Source organism: Gobius niger, assembly GCF_951799975.1.
Source record: "Gobius niger genome assembly, chromosome: 11".
Classification (NCBI taxonomy): Eukaryota; Metazoa; Chordata; class Actinopteri; order Gobiiformes; family Gobiidae; genus Gobius; species Gobius niger.
Window position 1 is genome coordinate 28,123,271 of NC_136862.1, and position 21,224 is coordinate 28,144,494.

The 21,224-nt window shown below is 40.4% G+C and overlaps 1 protein-coding gene across 1 annotated transcript; it reads right to left on the reverse strand.

Moving 5' to 3' along the window:
- Window positions 1-6,554: 6,554 nt before the first annotated feature.
- Window positions 6,555-21,158, reverse strand: LOC306970332 (hexokinase-2-like). The gene is made up of 11 exons (XM_079566249.1): window positions 21,091-21,158; window positions 17,965-18,039; window positions 13,526-13,688; window positions 13,170-13,318; window positions 11,788-11,907; window positions 11,257-11,352; window positions 9,403-9,502; window positions 8,910-9,093; window positions 8,154-8,309; window positions 7,140-7,373; window positions 6,555-7,040 (listed from the first exon to the last, which is right to left on the reverse strand). Exons 2-11 carry the CDS (start codon window positions 18,037-18,039, stop codon window positions 6,872-6,874), a joined length of 1,446 nt encoding a protein of 481 aa, XP_079422375.1. The 5' UTR covers window positions 21,091-21,158; the 3' UTR covers window positions 6,555-6,871.
- Window positions 21,159-21,224: the final 66 nt, after the last annotated feature.

The following is a 21,224-nucleotide window of genomic DNA, read 5'->3' on the forward strand; positions in this document are numbered from 1 at the left end:
CATAATACCCCCTCTTTAAGAACCACTGATGTAAAACATTGGTATTTGCAGAAAAAAGTTCTTTACTTTCGGCTACAATGTTGAGGTTCGGCCCCTGGTGTTTTGGCAAAGATGAAAATTGTCCCTCCACGATGCAAACTTGCCCACCCCTGGCCTAGAGAAAGCCTATGGACGACATGCAAACTCCACACAAAGTCTGGCCCGGGGATGGACCGTGGGATCTCGTTGCTGTGCAGAATAACCGCTGCATCGTACGGCCCAGATGCGGCCCACATTTTTATTTTCCTTTGTGAAGGCTGTTTCTGTTGGTTTGCATGTTGACCATTATGACAAACTACTGAAACATTTAGCTGAAAATGGTTCCACAACCTTCTTTTGGGTCCTGACCCTCCAGTGGAAGAAGCACTGGTCTGTATGTGCAGGTTTCGTAGGAGGCGCTGGACTGTTTCAGAGGAGCACTGAAGCCAGCCAGGTTTGCTACGTTTTCCCCCGATGTCCAAAAACACGTTGTTCAGGTTGGCCCACAATGGCGGCGCGGTCAGTCGCAGCCGCTCAGGACTAACCCAACACCTCAAGGCAATTTCTGTTTTACAACTGCACAATGACAAATAAAGCACTCACTGACTTAATAATAAAGACACAACCACATAAAACATGGCCCATATGAAACGGACAAACCTTTGTACCTCGACATACTTTGACATAGGGACTGGCTTCTCTACTCATTTGCATGGGGATAGAGCAAGGCCGTGGGAACCCAGGGTGCTGAGGGCGCTTGCAGCACCCCCTGGTGGGTAATTTGTGAACTGCAGGCAATATTAACCCCTTAACTCCCACCTGAACCGAGCACATTTTCTCCAGCTTTGCCCCAGTCCTGGAAAAAAAGGTGTGAAAATAGCAACAAAACTGAGACGAAAACAATGATGGAAATGTGACAAAATAGTGAGAAAACACTGACGAGAAAGTGACAAAAAAAGACAAAAAAATGACAAAAAAAGACAAAAAAGGACCAAAAAAAGGACAAAAAAAGGACAAAAAAAGAACAAAAAAAGAACAAAAAATGACAAAAAAAATGACAAAAGACAAAAAAGGACAAAAAAGGACAAAAAGAGAACAAAAAAAGAACAAAAAATGACAAAAAAAGAACAAAAAATGACAAAAAATGTGACCAAAAAAGGACAAAAAAGGACAAAAAAAGGACAAAAAAAGGACAAAAAAGGACAAAAAAAGGACAAAAAAGAACAAAAAATGACCAAAAAAAAGAACAAAAAATTGAAAAAAAAATGTGACAAAAAAAAGACAAACAAAGACTAAAAATAACACAAAATGACAAAAAATGACAAAAAAGACAAAAAAGGACAAAAAATGAACAAAAAAAGAACAAAAAATGAAAAAAAAATGTGACAAAAAAATGAAAAAAAAGACAAAAAATAACACAAAATTAAAAAAAAAAGGCAAAAAAGGACAAAAAAAGGACTAAAAAAGAACAAAAAAAGAACAAAAAATGACCAAAAAAAGACAAAAAATGCAAAAAATGTGACAAAAAAAAGACAAAAAAATGACAAAAAAGAACAAAAAATGACAACAAAAAATGAGTTGAATACCCCCCCCCCCCCCCCCCCCCCCCCAAAAAAAAAAAAAGATGGAAAAAAATCTGATGACGTGAGGAAAAAGATCCATTTAGATGAGTTTTGTAGATCTTAGCTTTCAAATGCGGTGCTACACTGGCCTACAGGATTTGGGTAAAGCTGAACTGGAGAAAATGCTCTCGGTTCAGGCGGGAGTTATGATGTTAATAAATAGGATTTATGCACAGAAAAAGTATTTTGGGGGTAAATTTTGTCCCTCAGCGCCCCCTAACTAAAATATCTTCCCACGGCTCTGGGATAGAGAGCTATATTCAAACAGGAAGCCATTGGCGAACAAAATACGCATTTGTAGGAACACGCTCAGTGCTTAATTTGATCCTCCGTTTGAGATAATCTAATGGTTTATTTAATTTAATGAGCGTGTTCTGCCAATTGTTCTGGCCATCAATCCAAAAGTGTTCCTGAAACTCATTTGCACAATAAGCACTGGCTCAGATTGCTAAGGGCGTTTCTATTTCTATTCTTTGAACTCCCTGATTATCCATGTTTCACGCTGCAGTTCCGGAGGGTGTCCAGCAGGAGGCGTGTGCGCTCTCAGTCCGGGGCACACAGTTCATGTGGAGACAGGCCTCACTAAAAAAACCTCCGCGAGATCAGCCCATTCTTTGTTCCACGCACTTTTCTTCCGTTCGACACAAAGCGCCGCATTTAGAATCTGCCGAGGTCGACGAGCAAAATGAGTAAATAAATAAATACGGAATCGTTCTTAAAGGCGCATTACGCATTTTTTTTATGTGGGGGAAAAAAAAGTTGATTTTGTGCGTAATTGACCCCGCAGCCTTTACTTTCCGTCACAGTGGTCTCTAGGACGCTCCAGGATCAGTTGTTTGGAAGGTTTTCACAGCTGACGGACCCTCACCAGAAAACCTACAAAAGTAAAGGTGCCATTCTCACCACTAATACAGCCGCAAGGTCAAATACGCATAAATATTAACTTTTTTCCCCCTCCCTCATAAAAAGTTACGTAATGCATCTTTAATGAACATGCGAATTCCAAACTTAATATAAATCGTGGCCCGATGTTGGTCCTCGAGAGATTAGTTGAAACCCCCTGATTTCATGGATGAGGCAAACATGCAGAGAAGTTTCACATTTACTGTATTTCAATCCGCACTTTTTTTTTAAATTTTATTTATTTATTTATTTATTTTTATAATAGATCACGCTAAATGTTTGTCTTCAGTACAGTGGCTTTGTCTATACCACGAGGCTGGTTCTTGGGCGCCATCTGGTGGTAGTTATGTATAAACTCAAGCGCACGTGGTTAAAGCAGCAGGTTTTTTGTGTTTTGTGTTTTTCTCTTTTTTTTTAATAAATGGAAGGAATGTTTTTATTTAAGGCACACTGTGTAACATTTTGGACAATACTGTTGCCAGCAATAGAAAACATGAAGCTTGGGCTTGACATAGAAAAAGCCGTTTCTCCAGTGGGTTGGAATGGATTTGGATCAGGACTATTTAAAGTGCATATGACACATTTGACACAACTTTAGCGCAAACATAGTTTACACAATTATATTGAAGATTCTGCTAACAATGTTACCCAGATTTCTTTAGTTTGACCATCTCTGTGATGTTTATAGTTTCACTTCCTTATTTGACACTGACAGGAAGACATAGATAAAGGCAAACCATTTTAAACTGTTGCCATGCCAACCATGTTATAGATACAGACGGCATCTCGTCATAGAAGGGGGCGTGGCCTCGCAGAGGGGGAAAATATAATCTTTTGGGAAACACAATTTTTCACTCTTTTTAGCCATTTTCTGGTGGAATATCAACGTATTTATCACACAAATAAAGTCAAGTGTAAATCGGGTCCATATGGATATTTTCTCACAGCAGATTGTTCAGTAGAAGTGAAAAAACGGCAGTTGTAGCTAGCGCTAGCTAACCGTTAGCATTAGCCCGATGCTAACATGTAGCATCAAGTTAGCATTCTCCGTTATTCATGTATTTATGGGCTGTTGAACCACTTAGCTCCTCCCCATGTCTTTGTATCATTATTTAGTAGAAAACTATGTTCATATTTCAGCATTTGTTAAAGTAGTTTTGAATAATTAGAAAAAGATTACATTTGTTCAAAATTGTTTTCCCCCTTAACTGTTTTCAAACATGACCATATATGGGCGATTCCAGAGATGCCGTCTGTATCTATGTCAATGGGAAATGAGTCAAACTGTTCTAGAACTATTCATCTAAATAAGTCACATTTTCAAAAGCAATAAAACCTGTCACATGCACTTTAAATCTCATATGTTGCTGCGTTTAGATGCGTTTAGACGTCCCCACAGCCCAGTTAAGCTACAGGTCAGGTCTTCAGTACCCGTGTCCACAAACATGAAGTACAAATGTTCAAATCCAATATTGTTTTTTCCCTAATAGAAAATGTAATATTGATTTATTCACAATTACACAAGCTGTTGGAGCTTTGAGACCATTCGCCAAATCAGAAACACCAGGGTTGCCAGATCCTTTTTATTGACAAAATAAAACTGGACCATCAGAGAACACAAGATCATTTTTCCTGAATTGCCTTTTATGAGAATGTAGAAAACTTCCCCGTACATTGCATTCAGAAATTACTGAAAAAAGCAGATATGTTTGTCCATTCTGAATATTATTTGTAAGTTAAATAAATATAAACATCATCATCTTTTCAACTAAACACTGAGGATATTTTCCAGTTATGTAGAGGCCAACAGGTAAAGTCCTTCTCATCTAAACAACCACATTAACCCCTTAACTCCCACCTGAACCGAGCACATTTTCTCCAGTTTGGCTTTACCCCAATCCAAAAGCTTCTGGAAAAAAGGTGTGAAGATAGCGACAAAACTGAGACGAAAACAATGATGGAAATGTCACAAAAATGTCACAAGAAATTGACAAAAATGTGACGAAAAAAGGACAAAAATGTGACGAAAAAATGACAAAAATGTGATAAAAATGGACCAAAAAATGACCAAAAAAATGACCAAAAAGTTACAAAAATGAGTTGAACACCCAACAAAAAAATGATGGAGAAAAAAATCTGATGACGTGAGGAAAAAGACTCTCAGTTCAGGCGGGAGTTAAGAGGTTAACAACATAATGATGACATAATTGGAAAGGTTCTGGCTCTAATTGTTCAGGAAGAGAACTGAGTTTTATTGGGATATTTGTCGCACTTTATTTTAGCTAATCACAGCTAAGTCTCAAAACGTAGCTAAACAAGCCACTAAAACAATAAAATATTTTGTTTTTTAATTGTAATGTCTATAGCTGCACCTGGCCGTCATTGCTGTGTTGTGAAAAGTTCTTGTTGTTCTTGTCAAGTATGGAAACCCGCCCACTCATACCGCCACGTAAATACTACCGGAATGTCAACACGAGAGAATCTGAGCCCGAACATGTCAGATCCAGCCTTTCAACATGGAGACTGAAAATATAGATCTCTCGACTGTCCAGAGTTGTCCGTTTCTCAGCCCTCTTTGTTGTGTTTAGTGGTTCAGTTACATTCATACTTGTGTTGTTTTCACGCACACCCGTATAGAGTTCGGGAAAGTCTTCTGTTACCATGGAGATCGGCCATCTTTGCAGCTGTTAGCAGACATTTCCATTGACTAACATTAGCTAAAAACAGTTTATATAAAGTGGAGAAAATAGCCGTGGAACAGCTCCGTTAGCTGCTGAGTTACTGCTGGTAAACACATCTAACTCACTGTGGTCTCCAAGTGTTTTAATGTGAACAATAACTCCAGTATTTTAACTTTTAAAATCTCCATTAGTTTACATTTGCTGCTAATCCCATAATGCTTAGCGATATGACGTCACATTCCCGAACTCTATTGTGCATTTCTCTGGTAAAACACTACGTTCCAGTTGACCTCGGAAGTTGAAATGTCCTAGTTCAGATCAGGAAATTTAAACTCACGCACCGACAACAATACTTTATACTTTTCTTATTGTCCTCTTCTGCCCGCCCAGCTCCTGCGGTCATGAAATGCACTGTTTGCTCTGCCATGCTAATATTGCTAACGTCCACGACAGGCTAATAGCAACATGAGCTAACTCGCTAAATGATTTGTAGCATTATTTATGAGATCGTAAATATAACCAAACTATGAAATAAGGCCATATTTTCACAGCTTTGTAGCTTAAAGGCACGTTATGGAACTTTTTATGTGAAAAAACCTCTGATATCAGTGACCTTTTAGTGACCCAGGGGCTGTATGGGTGGTTAGCTAGGTGCCTTTACTTTCCGTCACGACGGCCTCTGTCACACTCCCGGATCAATGTTTGCTTGTTTTTTAGGGGTGGATGGATAGCTACAGACGGAATGGAGTCGCCCATATATGGTCATGTTTGAAGCAGTCAAAGAGAGAAAACAAAGAGGAGGAAAATCAAAACTTTCTATGATGACTCCAAAGCTACTTTAACAAATGCTGTATTATGAATATAGTTTCCTACTGAATAAAGATACAAAGATATGGTGCAAAGTGGTTCAACAGCCCATAAACACATAAATAACAGAGAATGCTAACGTGATGCTTCATGCTAGCTTCATACTACATGCTAACGCTAGCTACGAAAGATGTGTTTTTTTTCCTTCTACTAGACAATCTGCGGTCAAAAACATCCACACGGACCCGATTTAGACTTGACTTTATTTGAGTGTGATAAATAAGTTTATATTCTGCCAGAAAATGGTTAAAAAGAGTGATAAATTGTGTTTCCCAAAACATAAGTGAGGCCCCGCCCCCTTGTATGACACGAAACATAACTATGGAGATCTTTCATAGCCGCTGGGTCACTAAAAGGTCAAATACACTCTAATATGAATTCATTTTGGGGCATAAAAAGTTCTATAATGCACCTTTAAATCATTTGTATTTGTTTCACTCTCATTAAAGTTCTCGAGTGGAATGCAGGATCTGTATCGATAGGTTTCAGTCACATGACCTTTCCTGAAACTGACTCCATTTTCATTTATTTTCGCTTAGAAATGTTTCAATACAATGGTAACAATCTCTTCCATCACCGTGAAACCCATCCACAGAAGAGGAAAAGCCTGCAGCCTTGACCACAACAGCCTGGTCGAGTGTCAAGTGTGCATTGTTGTTTGATCCGACACTCATTCTATCCTCAATAAAGGCCTAAACAAGAACTAAACTTTACGTAAACCTGGACTCTGGACCTGCCCGAGTGACATAAACAGTAACATGATTCGATTGAGTTATTTTCTCATTTGTCCTCGTCGCTGTCGTTGACCAGATGGGATTGAGCGGCGAGTCTCTGAGCTACTGCTGTTACCATGGCAGCACCTTTCCCACTGCCGTCCTCCGAAACCAGGAAGTCCAGCCGGCACTGAGGGGCCACGTCCTGAACCACAGACCTCAGCTCCGCGCTAAAGCTGCGGCAAAAACACAGGAGAGAAGAAGAGTCACTGCACAAAACTGAAAACTCAACTGTGTATGAGGAGGGCTGCTTTTCCTGGACTTTGTCCTCTTACGTTGGGTGCTTTTTGTAGACCGTCCCATCCACGCCCACTGTAGTCCTGAGATGGTCCAAGCCACGGTTGGTGCGGATCCGGTTAGCTAGAGCCGCTAACGCTGCGGCGCAGAGCCGAGCCGAGCGGGACGAGACTGTGTCACAAATCAAACGCACCGCTCGGAGGTCCGCCGGGCTCCACTGAAGACCCAGCTCTGAGAGGATGCGCTTGGTGTTGTCCTCTCCGCAGCCCTCCCTGAGAGAGACAGGTGGGGTTAGAACCAACGGCACAGAGACCAAGAGTCAACAAGTAAAATCCCTTAGACTTGCCACGCTTTCAAGTATTATCGTTCCTTTACAGATGGGGTATTATGCTTTTTTCAATCACACAGCACCAGTCTATATCACACTACAATGATGACCAAACCTTCTGTTGGTCTGTAAATGCAGTAAATTAGAATAACTGCCTTGTATAAAATTGCTCTCTCAAAATGGCTGTAACAAATGTCTTGAAATAGGCCTCTGTCTCTTTAAGAACCTCAGACCCTTTCCGACACGCCCCCTCCACACGCTGTCTGTGGCATCAGTGGGGAGGGGGTTCTGCTGAGGAGCAGTGGTTGGTTACTCGGCTGGTGACGAAAGCTCGGAGGCGTCTCCAGGAGGTGGGGGCGTTCCTAGGAGGACTCAGGCAAACCTGTCCCTAAAATGGCCGCCATCAGAGTTTTTACAGATTACTCAAAAATACGTGAATGTGCCAAGGCAACACTTCAGGCATGTTTTTAATGAGGGAATGACATAATAACATGATGTAAAGCTGGAAAAAGTCGATTTTGCATAATACCCCCCCTTTAAAATAACCCTATTGAACGGGACCAGGTCAATACAAGGAAGAACTAAAACAGGACTAGCCTAAGACTAAAACAGGCCTAAACCAGAACTAAACTGGGACTAAACAGGATGAAAACCTCAACCAGGTCCAAAACAGGACTAAAACCATTAAAACCAGGTGTAAAGCCAGGGCTTTGTCAGAACTCACTCCTCGATCTCGGAGATGAATTTGGTGAGGAAGGCGTTTTGGGTCCGGAGCTGCTCCGAGGCCTGTCCGTTAAACAGAGTGTGGTCCTCGGTCATCCTCAGCAGCAGGAGGCGCACTATCTCCCCCAGGTACATGCCACTGATCATCTTCTCAAATCTAAAAGGATGTAAAGAAAGAAATACATCACTTTTCTGCCTCAACTTCAAAACTGAATCAAACATTTGTGTCATAAGCTCTTTTCTCACTAACATTTATTCAGAATGACTTTACTGTTTGTCCATTTATTTAACTTGTGTTTTATTGGTGTGCCTGAGTATAAAGTGTTACCAATTCGTAATTCATAAAGAGGTTTGTGTTGAAGTCACTGGATGATTGATTCAGAAGCACTGACTCAGCACATTCCATTGTCTAAGTATAATAACTAGTTTACCATATTCTTAAAGGTGCACTATGCAACTTTTTATGTAAAAAAAGGTTACGACGCTTCAGAATCAATTGTTTTTTAGGTTTTTGGTAGGTTTTCACTGCTGATTGTACCGTATCCTTGGTAACGTATACAATCCAGTCCAAAAACCTACCACATCTAAAAAACCTGAAATCAAATTGATCCTGAAGAATCATGGAAAGTGGAAAGTGAAGGCGCTAAGCTAACCACCCATACAGCTGCTGGGTCACTGAAGTTTCATAGTGCACCTTTAATGACCAAAAAGTGGTGCATTTAGTGTAGGCTATACTTGAAATCCTCCAGACTCTTACATGTGAACTCCGGGGTTGATGGAGGAGCGGTCCACTTCCAGGTCGACTTCGGTCTGAATGTCCCGCAGCGAGCCGTCGTCGCCGAAGCCGCCCCACTCGGTGTTAACGCACATCCTGCCCCCCTCGCCCTCCACGCGCTTCACGTTCACCATCTCCTCCATGTAACAGGCGTTTGTGCCCGTCCCTGCACACATTCTTTGTTAATGACTTCTATTCATAATCCCCTCTGTGTAAATCTTTGTAACCACTTTGTCAACAAAATGAAACCATGAACCGGGCTCTGTCCAGCACAACAATTTTGCCCCTTTTTTCCTGATGATAGAAATAAAAGCAAACTTGAAATACATTTTTCCTCACATGTATGTCAGAAATCTAAAGCAAAAGTTTCAAATTCACATCTCTAAGTTTATTTTGTTTTCCCTTGTGTGCAAACTGTGAGTATAGACCATTCAGATGAAACAGGAGGACTGCAGTAATAGTGATAGTGTTTTACCTATAATCATGCCGATCTCACAGCTCTGGTCCTTGTATCCGCAGCTCATCATGGTTCCCACGGTGTCGTTCACCATGGCAACGGAGCCGATCTCGTAATCCTGACACAAGACATCCGTTTAAAATAACATTTCAGATACGCACTAGAAGCACTTCTTTACAGATAAAAGGACACACGAAAACAGAAAGTAGCCCTAAACTCTTATAACATAGTGAAGTTACAAATCTAACGCACTCTGAGAAAGAAGATGCTTGATGGGTTGTGTTCAGGTGACAGCACAACATTGAAATGTATAATTTCATTCTTTTATTTATTGCATTAGAGACACACAGGGGGTAAATGGACTTTGTGAGATGGTGATTTATGTCTGCTACATTAGGTTGATGTATAGCCTATAGATTGTTTATTGACCATGTAACATGGTTACGTATGGTTTTAATGGCTTTAATTTCAAAAGCAGTTTTTCTAGGTGTGCTGTTTGAGATACTCCCTGAATGTTGTGCGTCGCAGGTAAAGTACAACAGATGGGGGTCGGGGAGGTCCTTCCCGTGACATTTTGAATTAAACTGATGTAATTTGGTGCAGTCAAAAAAAAAAACATATATATGAGGCGGATTGTTGTAAAAGAAAAAGTGGCTAAACGCTTGACAAGGATACACAGCATTTATGTGATGAATGCTGTTCTGGAGGAGGCACAGTCAACCTGTTTCCTCCCTGACTGTGGTCACGGGGACAGATGCTGCTGCTCTCTCTTCATATGATTATTCCTCTACTCTCCCTCTGTAGAGTGGACGTCTGTCCAGCACAAGAACATTAACTGTTTAGTTTAGTTTAGTTTAGTTTAGTTTAGTTTAGTTTAGTTTAGTTTAGTTTAGTTTAGTTTAGTTTAGTTTAGTTTAGTTTAGTTTAGTTTAGTTTAGTTTAGTTTAGTTTAGTTTAGTTTAGTTTAGTTTAGTTTAGTTTAGTTCATCAGTATATTTGGAGGGACAGTGCATGTTAATGAACTGGCCACACCAGATTGTAGCCTTGGGCTAATTTCCATCCGTTATTCCCCATGCACACTCTCAAACACACTCATTCATCCCGGCCTATTGTAGATGTTTTAGTGGTCGGGGAATCAGGCGTACCCAAAGGAAACCTACACAGATACAGGGAGAACATGCAAACTCTACACTGAAAGGCCCCGTCCAGGTGGGAATCGAACCCGGACCGTACGTGAAGCACGAGCACTAACCGCTGTACTACTGTGCCGCCGGTAGGGATGGGCGGATCGATACCAAAGTATCGATATATCGATACCAAACGGCTATTTTTTAAGTATCGATACTAATTGGCATATGTAAAAGGAAGGCGGGGCAGCAATTATCAACACAAAAGGATGACTTATTTCTTTGTTTTGAGCCAAAACAGTCACAACAGCAAAGGATTGAACTGAGCCAGTCCTATCATTCTGGTTTAGGTTCTGTTTGTCATTTAAGTATTACTTTTAAATGTTGTTTATGTATTTAATTTCACATTAACATTGTTTAATTAACCAGTTCAAGTAATATAATTTTAATTGACCAATTAATTATATAAAACAACCAGTTTTAGAAATGTATATTGATTGAAATACATTCACCCATATGAAATGACCAGTATCGGTATCGGCATCGATATCGACAAAAAAGACCCCCAAAGTATCTGTATCGTATCGATTCCAAAAAATGTGGTATCGCCCATCCCTAGCCGCCGGTGGTACAATAAAGAAATGCACTCTTCTTCTTCTTTGACTGTTTGGTGTTGCTGATTGCCTGTCAGATGTCAAAGATGCTAATTCCTGGAGATGAGTTTGTTTGATGACAGTGGACTGACCCCTCGCCTGTGAACCGCCTCCCTCAGCAGCTGCACCACGTCCCGTCCCTCCACTCCAGAGCAGTTAAAGCCTTTGGTCCAACGGATCAGGACACTCTGCACAAAAGACAGTTTAAAGGCACTTCGTACAACAACAACATGTACAAGAAATCAGAATTATCTGGTCTAATTTCACAAACTCTCACAGTGTTTTGGTACAAACAATTGGACATGGAACAAAATATAGACAATTTCTGCAATTATTACGCACAAAATGTCTAATTTCTATATGAAATCATTACATGAAAGAAAGAAAACTCTACATTTTGAGACCTGGCCTCAGAAGGGACCCTATTGTTCCTGCTCTAGTGGTAATCACATTAACTTTTGAGTCTGAAATACTGTTCCAGAGGTCTGAATTGTGGGTTTGCAGGTTTTATACACAATAAGCTCCCATGAAGACACAGGACACACCGGTCTCTGCAGAGGGCATTGTATTATCACGTTTGGACGGCGGTGAACCTGCATGTGTGTGTGCGCTCATGCCGTTACCTTGTCGATCTCCAGCTGCTCACAGGGGAAGGAGAAGGTGAAGCCCAGAGGCAGGACCAGCTCTTTCAGTCTCTGTTTGTCCAGGAAGGAGCCCAGACACGCCGCTATGTGGTCGAACAACTGCAACAGGGGTCAGCCGTCACACTCACGTTTCATTTGGAACATTTACAGAAAAAATGCAGACCTATATTTGTACATAAAATTTGCAGAATTAGTCAAATAGATCAATGATGTCCCACTCATCTTCATTCAGGACAATTACTATCTTATCTTATCTTACTCCACCCGTCTCTCTCTAAGTAAATAAAGATTTAAACCAGGGGTCGGCAAGTTTGTGATGTGAAGGGCCGAAACTCTAGCTCTAACTGTAGTGAAGCATCTGTTTCTACAAATATCACTTTTGTACATCAAACATGACCTAATGAGGTGTTTTGAAAAGAAAGGAAAAAAGTATTGACAGTATTTTCCACATTTTGAGAATACTTCGTCAAATATTTATGCTCGAGGGCCGGGTTTGGCCCCTGGGCCAAGGGCTGGGCAATGAATCGAAATGTAATTGAAATCGCAATCCCCACTTCGGTCCATCTCAATAATCGTCCTGGGACTTTGCAATCAGACGGTTCTTTGGCAGAAACAGAACCTAGTTTTGGAGTTTGGATGAAACAATGGAAGGTTTTTGTGGGTTAAATGAAACTGGAGCAAAGCATTTGTTAATGTTTTAGCTGAGGTTATTATAATAGGTATGTCTAAGTTCATAAATCAGCTGTATTTATTTCTATTGTGAAAATATATTTTTTTTAAATCAAAAATCGAGATTGATCTATGTAGGAAAAAAATATTATCAATGTTTGTGCCATATGGTCCAGCCCTACTTGGCCTAGCCCTGATTTAAAAAACAAATAAACATTTAAACAGTGCAACAGTACAAAATATGGGGTCAAATCCTCCTAATTTGCATAGTTACACGAGGCCCAGCTCTCTGACGGTTTTGTTGCTTGAAATCTGCATTAGGGCCAAAAAGAAAGAAGAAAGACTTCTTTTCTTTCCTCATCAAAATCTTGGACTCACTATGCTCTTGTGGAACTTGAGGTCATCTTGACCTGCCTTTGATTTCGTTTTTCTTTCACTATAGACGGAAAATTCACTATGTTGGTAAAAAAAAATGTCCGGATCATTTGCAAAAGGTTTGCAAAAATGAACTGTGGTTTTTCTAACCTCATAAAGAACAGACCGTTTATTCTCAGATAAGAACCTCTGACTGAACAGATAAACCACATTAGTCACCGCTCATGACGTCTGGTGGAGCGACAGCAGTAGTACAGTATTTGCAGTAGCAGTTGTAGTATTTGTAGCAGCAGTAGTAGTATTTGCAGTAGCAGTACCTTCTCCCCTGTCCCGGTCATGATCTCCGCTGGTATCTCGTAGATCTGGTGGTCCATCTTGACCACAGTCTGTTGGTCCTGGTTCACTCGGACGTACATCACTCTGAAGTTAGTCCCTCCCAGGTCCAGGGCCAGGAAGTCCCCCTTCTCTGCAACACAACACCCGTTCATACAGGGCCGTAACCGGGTACTTTAATGCCCTATGCAAATAAAGATGCAATGGCCTGAAAGATAAATATAACTCTTTCTACTGCACGCTCCAAAACAGTAGGTGGCGCTGTTCAAATGTACGGTCAAAGCCGCTGACTTCACAGTATGTCACAGTAAATGCTTTGAGGTATTAGGAGTAGTAGCACCTGTCCCGTCGGGCGTCGCTCTGACGAAGGTGGGCAGCATCTTGACCGGGGCGTTGTGGTGCGTGTGGCGGCCCAGGCCCCGCAGCATGTCCTGGGTCAGACGCTCTGAGATGTCCCTGAGGACGTCCGAGGACAGACGGAAGGCCTGAAGACGACCGTCCACCTGCGACCAGGACGCGGGACACACTTTGTCACATCGAGCAGCGCTTTAAGACACTTTGTAACACTGGCTTTTAAATTCACACACTACTAACTACTTTTTTTTGTTTTTCTTCAAGGATTAGAGCGATGTCCGAGTGAAGCCATTTCAATTCTCAAAGCTTCACACGTGGTGGAGGATCTGACAGTAAAGCTGACACATCTTCAAATACACACAATCTCTTTCTCTCTCTTTAATTAATGATTACAATAAAGGCTAATAATGTCCTATTGCAATGCTGGAAAGAAGATTTGCAATTGGATGTTTTTTTCCATAATGGTGTGCTCCCTATTGTGTGTGAAATATGTGGAGACAGGAGCGAGGCGTGACCGAGCACTCGGGTCTGAACCAGGGCCAACACGTCCCGCTGGAAAAATACAAATGCACATTTACAGTTACTGTCCTTTAACCTCTTAACTCCCGCCTGAACCGAGAGGATCTTTTTCCTCACGTCATCAGATTTTTTTTCCATCATTTTTTTGTTGGGTATTGAACTCATTTTTGTAACTTTTTTGTCATATTTTTGTCATTTTTTATCACATTTTTGTCATTTTTTTGTCACATTTTGTCAATTTTTTGTCCATATTTTCATCAAAGTTTTGTCATTTTTTTGTCACATTTTTGTCACATTTTTGGTCCATTTTTATCCAATTTTTGTCACATTTTCGTCAATTTTTTAATCATTTTTGTCATTTTTTTGTCAATTTTAATCAATTTTTTGTCACATTTTTGTCATTTTTTCGTCAATTTTTTGTCAATGTTTTCTCACTTTGTCACATGTCCATCATTGTTTTCATCTCAGTTTTGTTGCTATTTTCACAGCTTTTTTCCCAGAAGCTTTTGGACTGGGGTAAAGCCAAACTGGAGAAAATGTGCTCGGTTCAGGTGGGAGTTAAGCGGTTAAAAGTAGCCGTTTGGTATCGATGTATCAATACTGTGGTATCGATCCGCCCATCCCAAGAACTGGTCCTAGACAAGCCACTTTTGAAGAAACCAGCTTATCTGGCCTTGTGCGTCAACATTTTTGTTGCCGTGTCCCCTTCGAATGATCTTTGTATATAAAAAACTACCTGAGTGCCTTAGATCCACAGGAAAATATTGAAAAATAAAGAAGTTGCTATGCTTATGTCATTAGTCTGAATGAATGAAGCCAAAGAGCTCGCCGTGTGTTGAAACATGTTGATGAAGACAGAAGTGAAGAAACCAAACGTGTGATGAAATCTGTCCTGAAACATGTCTGTTCAGGTCGGCAGGGTGGTTATCCTGCCTCCTGCCTCTCAGGGAGGAGGTTGTGGGTTAGACTCCTGATCTCTCTGAGTGAAGTGTGTGTGTCCTCCCTGTCTGACAATAAGCTGTTTAAATATTGCACTGATGATGAAGTTTCCCCATATATTTCTATGGGAGCTTGTCATTTCCTCACATTTCCATTTTTTTCTTCTTCTTTTTCTTCTTGACTTTTTAAGGGGCAAACTTAGACTCAACCCTGAGTTTGTAATAAAGTTGAATTGAATTGAAGAAGATATCTAAAATCCCTCTGGAAAGAATACGTGTATGCCTGTATTGTATCATTTAAACCTGACTCTATATTATTCTTTTCAGAGGGATATTTTTGCAAATAAAATTCCTTATTTCTATAAGCAAGCATAGAATGAAACAACAGTAAACTCACAATATATTTTTCCTTCACCTTTTCTGTTAAAGTGCACTAAGTTGATATAGTGTATTTGACCTTTCTGTGACCCAGCAGCTGTACGGGTGGTTCGCTCAGCGCCTTTACTTTCCATCCCGGTGGCTCCTATGATGCTTTGTATGAGGCCATTTTTTTTTTAGCATTTCTAGTAGGTTTTCGGAATGGAACGTATTATGTAACCATGGATACGGTTCAATCAGTGAAAACCTAAAAAACTCTTAATCCAGGAGCGTCCTGCAGGCCATCGGGATGGTAAGCAAAGGCGCTATGCTAACTACCCAAGCATCCGCTGGGTCACTGAAAGGTCAAGTACATATTAATATCAACTTTTATTTTACAGAAAAAGTTGCATAGTGCACCTTTAATAATTTACAGCAAAAGTTTCCAATCTAATTTCCCAAATCACCTGTAGTGTTTTACAGTTCCTTCATTATGGTATGCAGCTGGAAGGTTGTAGTGCTTGTTGCCATGGCAGCACAATGGGATAGATACAGACGGCATCTCGTCATAGAAGGGGGCGTGGCTTCGCCGAGGGGGAAAATAGAATCTTTAGAGAAACACAATTTTCCCTCTTTTTAGCCATTTTCTGGTGGAATATCAACTTATTTATCACATAAATAAAGTCCAGTGTAAATCGGGCCCATATGGATATTTTGTCGCAACAGATTGTTCAGTAGAAGTGAAAAAACGGCAGTTGTAGCTAGTGCTAGCTAACCGTTAGCATTAGCCCGATGCTAACATGTAGCATCAAGTTAGAATTCTCCGTTATTCATGTATTTATGGGCTGTTGAACCACTTTGCTCCTCCCCATGTCTTTGTTTCATTATTTAGTAGAACAACATATTCATATTTTAGCATTTGTTACAGTCGTTTTTGAATAATTAGAGAAAATATACATGTTTTCAAAATTGTTTTCCCCCTTAACTGTTTAAAAAAATGACCATATATGGGCGATTCCAGAGATGCCGTCTGTGTCTATTGTTCACGTTCTAGAATTTGTCATAAATCAAAATCTCAGATGGAGCAGAGGCCAATGCACGTTTTTGACGGAAATCTCCACAGAAAATATATTTTTGCACAGTGTCACCACTTTTCTGAGATGATTACGAGAAAATAACCAGACATATATTCATGCAGTACGAGCCGACTGAGAAGTTTTCATTTCATGTGGATAGTGCCTCAGCCAGGCAGGACAGGCCCAGTAATGATGGAGATATTAACCATAAACCAAGTCAAAACGTCGCATTTTGACAGTCACCATAGTAACCATCACAGAACTCTTAGCAGCACACCATCCTCATTTTAAAGGTGCATTATTTAACTTTAATTAACCTCTTAACCCCCACCTGAACAGAACACATTTTCTCCAGTTTATCCAACTTAACCAAATCTAAAACCTTCTTGAAAAAGGCGTCCAAATAGAGACAAAAAACTAAATGAAAACGGGGATGAAAGCGCAAAAGAACACATAAAAAAGCAACAACAAAGCAAGTGAAAAAGTGGCAAAAAAATCCAACAAAAAAGACACAAAAGAGCAACAAAAAAGTAATATAAAAGCGAGGGGAAAAAGTGGGAAAATTACCTAAAAATAGACAAAAACATATTTTTTTAAAAAGCAATAGAAAAAGTGGCAAAAATAACAAAAATAGACCAAAAAAAAGTTTTGTCAGTTTTGTTGGCCTGGCCATTCCACTTCCCAGTCAAGAAACTTTTAGACTTGGGTAAAGCCGAACTGGAGAAAATGCACTGGGTTAAGGTGGGAGTTAAGAGTTCACTTGATATTTGTGCGTATTTGACCTTTTAGTGACTCAGTGGCTGTGTGAGTGGTCAGCGTGGCGCCTTCACTTTGGATCACGGTGGCCCCTAAAACGCTCCAGGATCAATTGTTTTGTAGGTTTCTTGGTGAGAGGGTCTGTCCGCAGTGAAAACCTACCAGAAACTCTAAAAACAATTCATCCTAGAGCATCTTAGTGATGGAAAGTAAAGGCGCCATGCTGCCCACTGACACTGGGTCACTGAAAAGGTCAAATACGCACTAATAAAAGTTCCATAATAAACCTTTAAGGCTCTTTAGAAGGATGTACGTGAACACAACTCATTATGAGAAAAGGGTCACATTCCAGAAAAATAAAGCAATAGAGACGGTGGACGGGCCGCTGACAGAGCTGTCCCTTGGAGCTGGAATCTACTTTTGATATTGTAGCTAATAGATGCTCTAAAATGTTAACGTTCAATTTTTAACATTTATTTCTGACCTCTGTTTACAGGCGAGACACGGCAGGTGAGTTGAAGGGAAAAAACTTAGAGATATCACTTTCAAATGTATGGAGTTACTTATTACAAACAATTTTTCAGACAGATTTCATCTTCGAATAAACTAGTTTTTAGTAAATTAATGTCTTCCCCTTCGGCGTTCAAAACTCAGTAAATCAGCTAAGAAATAATAATAATCCGGGCAAATTGAGTCATGGAACTCCAGCCTTTGCTCCACCTCAATATTAAACTACGAGCTCTTAAGTCTTAAGTAAGCTAAATGTTATAATAGTTTACCTTTGCCAGGACGTTATCTTCATTCTTTCCGTTGCTTGAGTTGTTCAGACCGGTTTGGTGCAAATCTGTGCTCATCTGGAAGACACAAAACAAACAGTCGATAATTAGTAACAGTCTGTACGACTCTCTCGCCTCACAGCAAGAGGGTCCCCGAGGTTTGATTTGTGAATGCTGTGGGGTCTTAATGTGTGGAGTCAGTACATGAACCCTTAGCCTTGAAAGGTGGTCTGGTGAGAACAGTCGGTGGAAACAATTGTGTAATATTGGGAAGCGAGAGCAGATGATGCTGAGGAAGAGAACTCATGACTTTATGACAGCTGACAAAGGCTAAAGCTGAAACTGAAAGCACTGAGACGTTTTGCATTGAGGACACAAACTCTTGTGACCTCAGTGCAAAACTTACGGACGTTTTTATGCTGTACTTCATCTGTATAACCACAGAACAGTGTTCATTTGGACAATATACAGTATTTTTGAATCTAGTTTCAGTCTTAGTCCTTTGACGTGGAACTGTAGACATATTCATAGCTACAATGGAAGCAGCTCTCGGTGTCAGAGGGAAGAACTTGCATCTCATGAAGTATGAATGAGCCTTTAGTCAAATATTTCTAAATCTAAAATGCATTTAGTCAACTTTAAATATATACATGTTATTTTACTCAGAAAGATTGAATGCAATTGATTCTTGTCTGACCTTTGTCCCAAACGTACAAATCGTCAGACTTGCTCCGGGTCCGGTGACTATAAGTCTCTATCAAAGTGTCTCTGAAAGTTCAAAGGTTTCAGTTCCTTCTTTTCAGTTTTATTCATCGTTTCAGTCTCATTAACTACTTTTAATTTGGAATGAGTGTAATTTGAAATCTGCAACAACAACAACAACAAAAAAGACTCTTGATATACAAATAATATTATATTTTGTAACTATTACTTAAATAATAGTAACAAGTACTAGCAACAAAACATTGCTCAACCACTGAGGGATAAAATACATCTAATTCCACCTTTAGAATAAAACTGGTACATGATCTTTAAAAGGTTGGAAAGGTTTAACGACTAAAGGGCCGATCTCACCGGAGAAAGATGCAGAAACCGCCACAGCTGACAGTCTCTGCGACGTCTCCGCAACTCACATTGATTGCGCGTATACAAAGGACCTATCTCATCAGCCTGGAGACTAATTGGAGACTAGAGGCGCCGCTGGTTACGAAGATGTCTCTGACATGTCCCCTGGCAATAAGGCGAGTCTCCAGGTAGTCTCGGTGAAAACGAACAGGTTCGATTCCATTAGTCTCCACATGGTCTCTTTCAGATCTCCTTGTTATCTCAGAGACATTGCAGAGACGTCGCAGAAAAGTCTCACAGGTTGAGGACAACAAATAGTGTCCGCGACACAACTGCTTGAGACCATGGAGACCTCTCGGAGAATATGTGGAGACCTCTCGGAGACCATACAGAGAGCAATCTCCACTGAATTTGAACATGTTCAAATTTTCACCTAGACAACCTGGAGACTGGCCTTGTTGCCAGGGGACATCACAGAGACATCTCTGTGACAGGCTGGTGAGATAAGCCCTTTATATTCAAAAACAGCATCACACACTAATTTTGGAATTGTATGAATATATTATCTTTTTTTGGCTCTGTGGCCTTTTTCTGATCATGTGTTCTAATCTTTCTCTTTGAATCAACATTTAGCCACAGAAGCTAGAGGGCAAAACAGTTCATATCAAGCCCTGAACACAGAAACAATCGGTGTAACTGTTGTTCATGTTTTGGCTTGATGAGGGAAACCAAAGCAACCGGGCAAACCCAGCCTGAAGAACAGTCTTCATACAGAGTCATCGCCACTCAGCCACTGTAAGAGCACGTCATTGTACTAATAACAGAAGCTGCATTTTTTAAATACTGAACTTGTTCTGTGAGTTTGTGATGGTCAAAGTACTTTATTTTAATACTTGAGTAAAAGTGCAGATTCTACAAGTCAAATATTACTTCAGTACAAGATGTTTATGTTTATGTTATGATTAACTGTGTGGTTTCAAAAACATGAAGCTGTGGTCAACACTACGGGGTCAAACCTTCTGTCCTTCACGGAGTTATCCAAGTCAATGCGCTCTCAGCTCTGATGTGAGCGTGCATCATGTAGGAACTAAAGGCTGTTTATTTTCTGTGCAAAATCAAATGCAAATTGGATCGACGCAGCGTTCTCCAATAGTGTAGCTGCTTAAGGGAAACTTACAGTCAGTGGGGAGAGCCCAGAGGCCGCTCAATACGTCAAAATGACCGACAGCCTTCATAATATTCCATCAAAGCTAAAAATATTCCGTTTATGACTGAGAATTTTCATGTAACCTCTGCTGCAAATGTACATTAATGAGAGTTCCATAAACAGTTCCATAATAACTTAGGCAAAATGACCACCAAGAAACGATCTACTTCAGGGCCACCCACAGGTTGAGAAACTAAAATTAGCCTAAGTACTAATATATTGTTCAGAACTCCAAAGGCATACTTTTCTCTGGAGGACTTTTCTAAAAAAAAAAGAAAAAAAAAAAAGGCGAAGCTCCTAAACTTTAGCCTGAGGCGACTGGAACAGACCAAACCAGTTCGTCTGTGCGCGCGCCGCGATGCATCTGGTTAAACTATGTCCACATAAAGATTGCGTTAAGGAAGCGGCCTCTCAGCGTCAAGTGCCCAAGACAAGACTCTAGCGATCGCAAATAAGTAGCTTACAAAGGATGGATAAAATAGTACAGTAAGGACAAAATTCATCACTTTATAAGAAAAATCCACGAATAATCCACATTTCCAAAAGTCTCACAGAACTTTTCGCTTGGTTTTCAGCCTGTATTTACGTTTACAATCGCATCGTGTAATCGTGGCTTCTGTGCGTAAAGGTTGACACTGACTGTAGCCGTGCCAGAGTTGTCTCGCAGTTACCAATACTTTGCCTATTAATAGATACATGAACACAGTAGCGAGTGAGTGGCGAACTTTATTCATTCACAAATAGGCTGATTAAATGTATCCGTAAATTGTACAGATTTGGGGACATTTTCTGTCATAATTGCGCGTTTTATTTGTTTTGTTTTTTCAATGCGTAAAAGTTGAAATAAAGTAACTCACCTTGTCGCCGTGCGCTCCGTCAGTTCAAGGTGCCTCTTCCTTGATGCTCGCCAACTCTTTTCATTTTGGAGGCAGTTCACGCCCTCTTTATGGCAGGAGGATGCGCGCCTTTACGCACGGTTTGTTGCGCAACA